We start from the raw sequence: 12,207 nt of genomic DNA on the forward strand, positions 1-12,207 counted from the left end.
TGCGAGACCCTAGTCTCCTTTGGCGATCCTGATCCTAAAAAACTAGAAGAATGCTACGGTTTTGAATCTCTAAACGATAGACGGACAATATCTGGACGGTTTGAATCTCTCGACAATAAGCAAACAAATCATTTTTGGATCTCAGACGAAGAGGTTCAAGAGATGAAAGAATTAAGAATACCCACAAAAACACTAGTGCAACTCTTAGAGAGGTACTAGAAAATACAACATTTTTGTTACTTGACCAACCCCCGAAGAAACAACTACAACGGGTATGCTAATCAATAAGATTGATGAAATAACAATTGATGCAAAAACAACGAACTAGAAAGTAATAGTCATGTTTTTTATCCACCGAGCTATAAACAAATGAACTATACCATTTGATCCCTCTATCGATTCAAAATTTAATGACTAAGGTTTGAATCTTCGGATGATAGACGCACAATAGTTTTGTGGATTCTGTGGGTTTTGTGAGTTCTAGAGTTATAGAATACGAAGAGTCATTAAATGGAACACTCCAATTTTTTGAAATGAACTTTTTTTCCAAGCTAGCAGCTAGGGGTGGCCAAAAAATCCGATCCGAAAGGCCTGATCCGTTAATCCGACCGATCCGATCCGAAAATATTCGTATCCAATAGATCGGATTCGGATATCGATCCGATCCGATATTTTTACCGGATTTCCGGATCGGATACGGATCGGGCAAAAAAGATTTCGGATATCCGAAGCCGATCCGGTCATTTTTAAAATTTATTAAATAAACAAACCCAAACAAAAATGTAATTAAATAAATACAAACCCAACCAAATATCTCTCTTTCTATATTTTCCTTCATGTTTCTCTTTACAAACCCAAATAAAAATATTATTAAACAATTACAAACTAAACAAAAATCTATCTTTCATTTCTTCTCTTTACAAACCCAAACAAAAAATACAAAATCTCCCTCTTCCTTATGTTTTCTCCCATTTTTCTTTACAAACCCAAACAAAAATATGTCTTTTTCATTTGTTTTTTCTTCTCATTTCCCTTTAGATGTATTCTCAAATCGTCATTATTTATAATTAAAATCCTTAATAGAACAATTTCAATTTTTTAGCATATGAAAAAAATTAAAATATGAAAAAAAATCGGATCATCGGGTATCCATCCGGCTGGCCGATCCAATCCGGTATTTTCGGATCGAATAGTGGTCGGATACCGGATCGGATACGGATCGCAATTTTAAAAAAAAATAAAAGCGAATATCCGATCCGAAATATCAGATCGTATCCGATCCGTAAGTTTGATCACCCCTACTAGCAGCCACATGAGAAGTCCAAGTGAGTCTAGACCTTTAATTGCTACTTATATCATTATTAAGGGAATGGAGGATTATTTAAGCAAAGTGTAATTTAAATAATCATTATAGAACAAGGCCTCAGCTGATTCCAACTTGTGGGTCATCGGACTGAAAAGACGATTCGATGCTTAGAGGAAAAGCTGATTCCATTTAGAGGCCGTCAAGTGAGTCTAGTCCTTTAATTCCCACAAAAAGAATAACATGCGCCTCCACAAAGTCTATCATCGTTTCTCCCTCCTCTCCCTCTCTCACCATCCCTCCCTCCTCCATCATTTGATTCCCAGACATCTCTGCTCCATTTCTTTACCTCGCCGCTCCTTTCCATCTCCTCTCTCCTTTTCTATTCGGGTCAATCCAAGTCTTGCTTGCAGCTCTGACGCTGGTTTCATGAGTGCTTCCATGTCTCGCAATTCCCTTACCCCCGGTGCTTTCGCTGCCTCCGAGGACGGTGGCGGTAACAACGCCTCCAGTGCTTCACTTTATTCACCAAATGAATACCTAGATGATGGTACTTGAAGCTCATCCTTACATTACATCTTAATTCATGTTGCTGAAAAGAATTAATCATCTATTTCAGACGGTACGATTCAAAATTCGTATCTTGTAACTAATTCACTTCATGTTTATTTTTGGATGGAATATAGAGTCGACTTTATGCAAAGCATACCAGCTTCCTCCACCAGTCATAAAAGATATAGTTGACGCGCCTCCACTTCCAGCTCTCTCATTTTCCCCTCAAAGAGATAAAATACTGTTTTTGAAGAGGAGATCCTTGCCTCCATTGTTGGAGCTAGCGAGACCCGAGGAGAAACTTGCAGGTGTTCGGATTGACGGAAGTTGTAATTCGAGGAGTCGCATGTGAGTGATGCATAGTCTATGTGGTCTTTCATTATGAGTTCTTCAATAAAAATATTTGCATCCATTATGGTACTAGCCGTATATAAGCAATTTTATAGTTGATATCCTATGAAATCTTGGATCTTTCAGGGTTTTTGTTAATTTTCAAGGACTGAATAAGTGTTGATGATGGAAACCAAACATCAGAAGTACTGATATATGATTTTATTGTTTTTTGCATTATATCCTAAATTTTGCTCATTGTTATCTTTCTAATTTGGAGATCAGGTCATTCTACACGGGGATTGGGATACACCAATTACTGCCTGATGGTATTTTAGGTCCAGAGATACTGGTGAATGGCCTTCCTGATGGTGCTAAAATCAACTTTATTACATGGTTAGTGAATCTTCAGGTCTATCATCTTCTGCTTAGATTTATCTTTAACTGGCTTAACCTATAAAGTTTTGTATAGTATTTATAAGACCATGACTAATTAAAGTTTTGTATTGTAGTTTGTCTTGTCGATTTAATAGAACAACAGCATACTTAAAATGTTACAAGCATCCTGCAACTTTGTTTCAGTTCAACTTCTTAGTTCAACGACTATTTTAAGTATAATTTTTTATGAATGTCAATGAGTTTATGCTTTCTAATATGATTCTGTACTTGGTTTCACTAGTATCCTCTTACAGTGTCTTGTCTGGTTCCATATTGATATTTGCATTTACAAGATGAAGCTAAAAATCTTTTTTCCATTAAAGGTCGAATGATGGGAAGCATCTGTCCTTCAGCATCCGAGTTGATGAGGTAAAATCCATATTGCTAAATCTATGGTGCTCTTATTATATATATTGTTGTGAGTAGTAGGATAAAGGAAGAGTTCAGAAAACACCTACTTGAAACAATTTAGACCTAATGTTCAGGTGAAGCTTAGATAATCATGAAATTACACACATGTATCAAATGCAAGCAATGACCCTATAATTGAGCATGTGGTAAGAGTATTGAACTAAGAAGCTGAGTTTTTATTCCTACTGAAAGTACCTTAGGGGTAATGGCGGTGGGATGTTGTGCAAGTCTTGCTAAGAAAAAAATCCCTGTTTTAAAAAGGAGAAGAAAGAAAAGCATGTGAAAGCATAGGAGAACTTACTGATATTTGTTTTTCAATGTAATAGGTATGCACCTGTTAATAATTATTATGCGGTAAATAGGTCTCAGTTTCGGCATTATGATTGCTTGAAATTTTATATGAAGCAGGAGGATAATAGCTGTAGTAAGATGAGAGTCTGGGTAGCTGATGTAGAAACAGGGAAAGCTAGACCTTTATTCAACTCTCAAGACATCTATCTGAATGCAGTCTTTGACAAGTAACATCGTTCTTCTAAAAGGCTGATCTTTATAAAAAGCTGCTTATTTTATGTTGGCTAATATCTTTTCCCTATTTGCTTCTCAGTTTTGTTTGGGTGAATAACTCCAGTTTATTGGTGTCTACTATCCCCTTGTCTCGTGGGGACCCTCCTAAGAAACCTTCAGTTCCTCCGGGTCCCAAAGTTCAATCTAATGAGCAGAAAGTTGTTGTTCAAGTTAGAACCTTCCAGGATCTGCTCAAAGATGAATATGATGAAGATTTATTTGAGTACTATGCCACTGCCCAACTGCTTTTAGTTGATCTTGATGGAACAGTTAAGCCATTTGGACCCCCAGCTATCTATACGTCAATGGACATTTCCCCAGATGAGAAGTACTTATTACTTTCTTCCATTCATCGGCCATACTCATTTATCGTTCCATGTGGAAGATTTCCTACGAAGGTGGATTTGTGGACAACAGATGGGAAATTTGTTAGACAGCTGTGTGATTTGCCTCTTGCTGAAAATATTCCTATTGCATTCAACAGCGTCAGAAAAGGAATGAGATCCATCAATTGGAGAGCTGACAAGCCATCCATGCTCTACTGGTATAAAACTGACAACTCTTAAGTTCTTTAACCTACTAGATATAATTCCTTTAAAAGAATTTTGTCCTACAACAGACTAATATTCGTTTTATCCAACAATATCTTTCACAAACAAACTTTTGTCTATGTTCTTCTGATGATCTTTTATGCCATGAGAATTTTTATTTGTACACCGCCATTTTCATTCTTTAAATATAGGAATTAAATTATCTTTTGAAATATCAGTTTGGCAGCAAGCTTGGCCAGCTATACCAAGAAATTAGTGAAGTACTATAATAGTTGTATCTTTATGATTTATATATTTTTCTCACATTACTCCAATAATAACATGTGGAAATGTTTAGAATTAGCCCAGGTTTGGATTAGGCTCCCTCTTAGGTCTAAGCTAATAAGTTTTAGCAGCCCCTTTCTAATATTTGGATTGCATCAACAGTTATGGTAGGGTCAGTTTTTCATAGCGAACTGGTTTACATAATGGCTGTAGTCTGAGAGACTCTTTCATCATCTTTTTACTTTCTGTTTTAGTATTGTTAGCATGCGTTGTTGAACAGGGTGGAAACACAAGATGGTGGTGATGCAAAAGTTGAAGTTTCTCCACGTGATATAGTTTATATGGAACCTGCTGAACCTGTTGAAGGAGAACAACCACGGATCTTGCAAAAACTTGATCTTCGCTATGGGTATGACTACAAATTTAAGCTATTACATTTTTCTCAACTCCGTTGGAGATATTGTTGGAGCCTCTTCTGCAGATTGGTTGTAGTATGTAGATGTCAGAATACCTCTATATAGCTCATTCTGATGGTTAGGGGTGTGCAAATAAGCTAAATCCAATACATTTACACAATCCAATTCATAGTTAGTATGAGATGAGTTCCAACCCAACCCATTTAAATTGAATATATAGTTCTAAGCGAAATGGATTACAATTTATTTAACCCATAGTTTTAGTTCACCCCAATGTTTGTGTAAATTATATGTCATGGCAACAAAGCTTGATCAAAACTTGTAATTCTTTGTTGCTAATCTAGAGAGTATTAAATATGTAACTTTTATATAAATAAATCTAAAGTCAGTATTAAACTTATAACTTTTTATACAAGTAAATGTTACTCTACATTTTCTTTTACAAAAATATCAATAACACATTCTTTAGATTATTTTTCAAAAATAAATTTTTAATACTATCTCCAGAATTGTTTAAATTTAGAGAGAGTATTAAAGTTGTATCTTTTATATAAATTAATCATCAATATATTACATCTGTAAAATATCCATCAGTACTCTCTCTATATATTTCTAGAGAAAGAGAATTAAAGATGTAAGATTTATATAAATAAATCTATATTATAGTGTAGACTATGAAGGATGCAACTTTTATATAAGTTAACCAAATATTATAAAATTGGTCATATTTATTAGTCATGATACATATTATTTTTTATTACAAATATATTCTAAATTAGAAGTAACACAGTAACAGTCTACTAGTAGACTGCAAAAAATACGTTTTCAAAACCTTCGGTTGAACAGGTTAAAACCCAATCTTTGAAAACTATTGATCAACCCTAAACTTTTTAAAAACTATGGCTTAGCCCATACTTTTTAAGTTAGATTGAAGCCAATCTATTCAACCCGATTCATTTTAGAACTATGGACTTGATTGGGTTAATCTATGGATCAATTCAAAGCTTTTTTATCAGATGGCCATTAATGTAGTGCTTAGTATTCAACTATATCTAATACAGTAGAGCAGAAATAGGGGACCATCTTCTTATTATCTAGTAAGTGAATTTATCAAATACATGTCAGAAAATATAAGGGATGATATGTTGATGGGTCAGAACTCATGAGTTAACTTGTTTGATTGTTTTGGATGGGTTAATATCTTAGAGTGCAATATTCACCCTGTGATCAATTTTTTTCTTCTATCGAGAATTTAACCCATGGATTTCCTCCTATTTTTCAGAGGTATCTCCTGGTGTGAAGATAGCCTAGCTCTGGTTTATGAATCTTGGTACAAAACGAGACGAGTAAAGACTTGGGTAATTTCTCCTGGGTCAGAAAATGTTAGTCCCCGCATACTATTTGATAGATCATCTGAGGATGTGTACTCTGATCCTGGTTCTCCTATGCTGCGTAGAACTCCTGCTGGCACTTACGTAATTGCAAAGGTGAAGAAGCAAAACTATGAAGGGACTTATGTCCTACTTAATGGCTCTGGTGCTACACCAAATGGGAATATTCCATTTCTTGATTTGTTTGACATGTAAGTGTCTCACATATCCGTGTTTCCTTCTTCTTAATCTTGAATGATTATTTTTCTACTTCTTTGCTAAAGTTGCTGTGACATATATTGCGTCAGTAATACAGGCAAAAAAGAACGAATATGGGAGAGCGATAAAGAAAAATACTATGAGATGGTTGTTGCTTTAATGTCTGATGAGACTGATGGGGACTTAAAACTTGAACGTTTGAAAATATTGACATCCAAAGAATCTAAAACTGAAAACACCCAGTACTACATACAAAGCTGGCCTGAAAAGAATGCATGTCAGATTACCAATTTTCCTCATCCATATCCACAGTTGGCATCATTACAGAAGGAAATGATTAGGTATTTAAGGAAAGATGGAGTTCAACTTACTGCGACTCTGTACCTTCCACCAGGCTATGATCCAGCAAAGGATGGACCTCTACCTTGCCTTGTTTGGTCATATCCTGGGGAATTTAAAAGCAAAGAGGCAGCAGGACAAGTTCGTGGTTCTCCTAATGAGTTTGCTGGAATTGGACCCACCTCACCTTTACTCTGGTTAGCAAGAAGGTGTGATTCTCTATGGACTTCCTGTTCTGTTTGATTGATAGAATTTGTAGCACTTGGTTTTCTTTCCTTATCATAAGTTAAGCAAGATTTCCTATAATATGGTACGAGTCTATTGAGTTCAATTTGTTCACTTGTGCAGAATTGCAATCTTATCAGGACCAACAATTCCTATAATTGGGGAAGGTAATGAAGAGGCAAATGACAGGTATACATCAATGTATTCTTGTTCTCTCCTATTGTTTCACAAGTGATTATGAAATTATCAAGATCCTTGCCCCCAACTGTTCTATACAATACCAAATTGGTCAGAAGAAAAAGAAGATTAAAACTAAATTGTCAATATTCAACAAATGTGAAACTTACATTTCAATACTTATATAAGACACATAATCGCAAATAACTACTACTTCTATCTGCACAATAACACTAATAATATCTTACTGGCCTCCTGCATATCACTTTAATACACATCATATTCCATAGGAGTTTTATTTTTTGGGGTGGGGGATGGAAGGATATTTACTTTTTATACAGGGCACTGCTGAGAAAAGAAAGAAAAAGTAGTGCAAGTAGAAAAAAACAGAATCAGTGTCGTCTATAATAGTGAATGCACATTTGGGGTTACAATATAATGTGGAGAAAGGTTGCTGTTCATTTGACTGTCATCTGCATGATGAATTATTAAGATATAATGTGCCAGTAAAGACAAAACTTAAACAAATAAAACAATTTCTATTGATATGCATAACAAGTAGCTGAACAGTGTAGCCTGTTTCCTCGTGTTCGAATTAGGGTCTTTATATATTTCTCTGTCCCATGCTTTATTTATTTATTTTGATGAAGATATATCTATCATCAGGTATGTTGAACAACTAGTTGCAAGTGCAGAGGCTGCAGTAGAGGAAGTCATCCGACGTGGAGTACGCTCCATCTTTCTTTTACTAATCTTGATAGTGTCTTAAGCATGCATTTATAACAGATTCTATTTCGTCTTCACTCCTGTTTAGGTGGCTCACCCCAAGAAAATTGCTGTTGGAGGTCATTCTTATGGAGCTTTTATGACTGCAAACCTTCTGGCCCATGCTCCACATCTTTTTTGTTGTGGGATTGCTCGCTCTGGAGCTTATAATAGAACACTGACACCATTTGGATTTCAGGTAAATGAAGCACATAAATGGGGATAAATTTGCTTGTTATTAGCATGCGCACATTCAATAATGTGCTATTTTTTTTTAATGATTATATAGAATGAGGATAGAACATTATGGGAAGCCACATCTACTTATGTTGAGATGAGCCCTTTCATGTCTGCTAATAAGATAAAGAAGCCCATACTGCTTATTCATGGAGAAGAAGACAATAATTCAGGAACATTAACCATGCAGGTAACATTGAAATTTATCTTGATTTATAACCTATATATAGAGAGAGATGGTTGCAATGGCTTATTCAATGGAAAGTCACATACTTTCTTAACTATCCAAAACTCAGTCTTAACTCATTATTATTTATTTTTTTCAACACTTGTCCCGGTTTTATTTATTATATTGGTACATGGAAGAATTAAAAGTATTTAAGAAAAAGTATGCTATAGGATGCTTTGGTTTGGTCATGTTGAAAGGATATTTCTAATGATTCTATTTTGAGATTAATGTCATTCTTGGTCTGATATGATTACTGATGACCACAGTCAGATCGTTTCTTTAATGCCCTAAAAGGTCACGGCGCTCTTTCTCGCCTTGTGATTCTTCCTTTTGAGAGCCATGGTTATGCGTCAAGAGAGAGCATAATGCATGTTCTCTGGGAGACGGATAGGTGGCTGCACAAATACTGCATCAACAACATTTCTGATGATACATGTGAAGAAAATCCAAGCAAAGAAACTACGAGTTCAGAAAGTAATAGCAAAGTAGTAGGTGCAACTGGAGGCGTAGGATCCTTAGAGATGTCTGTATTTGATCATCAAATATTTCATCCAAATTGCCGTTCATCATTATGGTAATCACTTCATCAATTTAAAACTTTTCATTGGATGGCTGCATGATATGTTCAAGATATTTCACCGTCTATTTTACATGTCATTCCTGGTAACTATGTTAAGATAGTTTTCTTTTAGTTTTAAAAGTGGGTTCTTAATTATTATTAGATAACATAATTTTATGTGTTGACACCCTCTTGGGATCTTCATCTATTTGGTGTGATCTGATACATTGGAATATTTGATGTAGAAAGATATGACTCTGGCAAACCTTGATAATAAGGTGGAGAATGAGGTGATCAAAAGCTGGAAGAATGAAACCACCATGTTTCTAACATTTATTAGCAACATCAGTAATAGACAGTGATGAATGTGCTGCAATTGGTATTCCTTACTATATTGGAATGAATAAATATAGATGATGTTTGTATTGTAATAGTGATCATTTTGCTGTTACCTCCATATTTTCACCAGTTAAGAATCCAAACTGGGCGTGTCAGGATCAATAATGATAGTTGAAATATAATCATTCTTAAACAGATATTGGTGTGCTTAGAAGTATGAAGTTTGGATGCAACAATACTATAAAAAGAACTACATAACACAATTTATATGGGCTATGATAGGTTATCCTGCATCCACTTTCGACCAACTAAAAAACTTGTGTTGCTTTAATTTTATGTTTTATTGTGTGTAATGTCTAAAAATGCACGATAAAAAAATCCGCTCACATCGTAACCTACCTTACTTTCGAATTTAATGTGAGATGAGGAATCAAAATGACAAGGTTCGATCATGTCTTTTTTAGACTGATTTTAGACGACACTAAAGAAATGACTTTGTCTCAATGTTCATCGTGCCCGTCTTTCGAGGATGTCTACTATTGTTTTCTTTTTAAGAACATGATTCGAGATCTTATTGACGACAAAACATTTCTCAAACTGAAGGTCAAGTAAAATCCTACCGAACCACGGAGTGAACATGATCTCGGCTGACGAGGGTTTCTTTGATAAGGAAGAATTGTTGATGAAGAATCGATGGTTGCGATGATTATTTTTGGGATGATGAAGACAAGAGTCAGTCTAGGATTATTGATGATTTTTTTATTCGGAAAAGAAAAATGGAAAATCGGTCTCTTTTTGAAACGACCAAAAGAGTGAATGTCTCAAACCTAAAAACAATGAAGATGTTTTGATTCCGAGTCACCTAAAATGGAACAAGGATTCAACATCTTTACAAATTCGGTGTGCTTCTAAAAAATGTCTAAAAATATGCAATAAAACTTTAGTTCAAGATTAGGTGTTCTTCGAAAATATGTAATAAAACCTTAACCCAAGATTAGGTGTGCCCTTTTAAAATATATAATCATGCATCAAACCCCTAGTTAATACATTAGGGATATTTTGAAAAATACATGTAATGAAACCCCTAATTTGTACACTAGGAACATTTTCTAAAATTAACATTGAAACCTTATCAAGAATGCCAAATCATTTTATGAAACGAACATGAAAAGTACGAGTACTAGGTCATTTTCTAAAACGAACATTGAAACTCTATCACGAGTACTAGGTCATTTTCTGAAACAAACGTTGAAACCTTAACACAAATGCTATGTTATTTTCTAAAATGAACGTTGAAACATAAGCACAAATGCAAGGAGATTTTTGAGAAAACACATTTTTGAACACTGTTTTTTTATCGTCTTCAGCTACTTCCCATATTTTAAAAGATTTTTGTTTTGTCACATGAAAGGATCTTTCCTAATGAGTAGGTTTCTTATTCATTCGAATACCCCATTTTTAAGACGATTTGTGCGATCCGAAGTTGGTTGGTCTCATGTCTTACATATCCGTTTGAGTGCTCCTCCCATAGAGAGGACGCAACGTAGGATTGAAATGGTAGAGGCAACATGTGCACTATTTTAGAAAAGTTTTTTTTTTCTAAAAGAGTTATGTTATAGAACTTCATGTCTTACCTTCCTTTCGAATCTCGTAAAAATTGTGCTAAGGAACTCACACAATAACAACCATAGATATTCTCAACACTCACATCACCAACAACAACCGAGGAGAATTCAAACTGTTGGACAATCATCATCAACTAAATCTCTAATGCTCTAATTCCAACATGTACCAGTTGTGGGAAGAATCAATGCATATTTTATATGTAAGCAGCGAGGGAACTTCCAAAGAGACTGTCTTAAGAAGAATAAAGTTGTGCTGGGGAAGGTGTTTTCAATGACACGAGAGGAGACAGACCCTAATCCAACGATCATCACGAGTAATCTACTAATTGCTAATATATTAGCCAATACTTTGATAGATATGGGAGCAACCCATTCTTTTATTTCAACATGTTTTATTCAAAAATCTGGCTTGAAATCTGATGAATCCTTGATTACATATAGTATATCACTTCCTTCAGACTCCCACCTGAATACTAATAAGATTATTAAAGCTTGCACAGTTTACAATCAGAACCACAAGATGTTAGTAGATCTTGTGGTAGTAGAGATGGTAGGATTTGATGTCCTAGGTATGGATTGGCTATCCTGCCATGAGGCGCGAATTGATTGTAATAAGAAGACGGTGGTACTAATCGACCAGGATAGAAAGACCTTTATGTTCCGTGATATTCCTGCATTCAATGGTCAGCAGCTGTTCATGAAAGGAGTTACCAGGGTAGTGACTAATAATTATACCATGATAGGTGGGAAGAAACTCAAATTGGAAGACATTGAGGTAGTAAAGGATTACCCTAGTGTATTCCCTTATGATGTTTTAGGACTGCCACCTAAATGGGATGTGGAGTTTGCCATAACACTGAAGATTGGTACGCTGCCAATCTCAAAGACGTCTTATCGCTTAACACCCATAGAAATGAAGGAACTAAAGGATCAATTTCAAGACTATCTGGATAAAGGCTTCATCCGCCCAAGTGTGTCCACATGGGGAGCACCAGTACTTCTTGTGAATAAGAAAGATGGGTCAAACAGGTTGTGCATCGATTATAGGGAGCTGAACAAGGTGACAATCAAGAACAAGTATCCGTTGCCTAGGATTGACGACCTGTTTGATCAACTACAAGGGTCTTCAGTGTTCTCAAAGATTGATCTACGATCCGGTTACCATCAGATGAGAATCAAGTACGAAGATATAAAGAAAACATCATTCGAACTCTCCATGGACACTATGAGTTTCTAGTTATGTCATTTGGGCTAACCAATGCACCAACTGTATTCATGGAGCTGATGAATAGAG

General features: G+C 35.4%; 1 protein-coding gene across 2 annotated transcripts; it reads left to right on the top strand.

The window, feature by feature from the left end:
• Positions 1 to 1,493: 1,493 nt before the first annotated feature.
• Positions 1,494 to 9,376, top strand: LOC124919627 (probable glutamyl endopeptidase, chloroplastic). Of its 2 annotated transcripts, none has more exons than XM_047459907.1 (15): positions 1,494 to 1,853; positions 1,990 to 2,203; positions 2,471 to 2,581; positions 2,947 to 2,992; positions 3,443 to 3,552; positions 3,639 to 4,142; positions 4,694 to 4,822; positions 6,112 to 6,411; positions 6,508 to 6,966; positions 7,106 to 7,171; positions 7,826 to 7,886; positions 7,974 to 8,123; positions 8,214 to 8,351; positions 8,657 to 8,964; positions 9,195 to 9,376. In XM_047459907.1, coding segments are annotated over exons 1-15 (2,904 nt in total). In that variant the 5' UTR covers positions 1,494 to 1,546; the 3' UTR covers positions 9,196 to 9,376. The 2 variants fall into 2 exon arrangements, with proteins under 2 accessions (XP_047315863.1, XP_047315865.1); XM_047459909.1 differs by having other exon boundaries at positions 9,199 to 9,376.
• The last annotated feature ends 2,831 nt before the right edge of the window (positions 9,377 to 12,207 follow it).

Source organism: Impatiens glandulifera, chromosome 1, assembly GCF_907164915.1.
Source record: "Impatiens glandulifera chromosome 1, dImpGla2.1, whole genome shotgun sequence".
In the NCBI taxonomy this organism is placed as follows: Eukaryota; Viridiplantae; Streptophyta; class Magnoliopsida; order Ericales; family Balsaminaceae; genus Impatiens; species Impatiens glandulifera.

Coding starts and splice junctions, on each gene's coding strand:
- LOC124919627 (XM_047459907.1), top strand. CDS start 1,547: ATGCGCCTCCACAAAGTCTATCATCGTTTCTCCCTCCTCTCCCTCTCT. Junction 4,143..4,693: donor AAGCCATCCATGCTCTACTG/GTATAAAACTGA, acceptor GTTGTTGAACAG/GGTGGAAACACAAGATGGTG. Junction 6,967..7,105: donor TTACTCTGGTTAGCAAGAAG/GTGTGATTCTCT, acceptor TCACTTGTGCAG/AATTGCAATCTTATCAGGAC.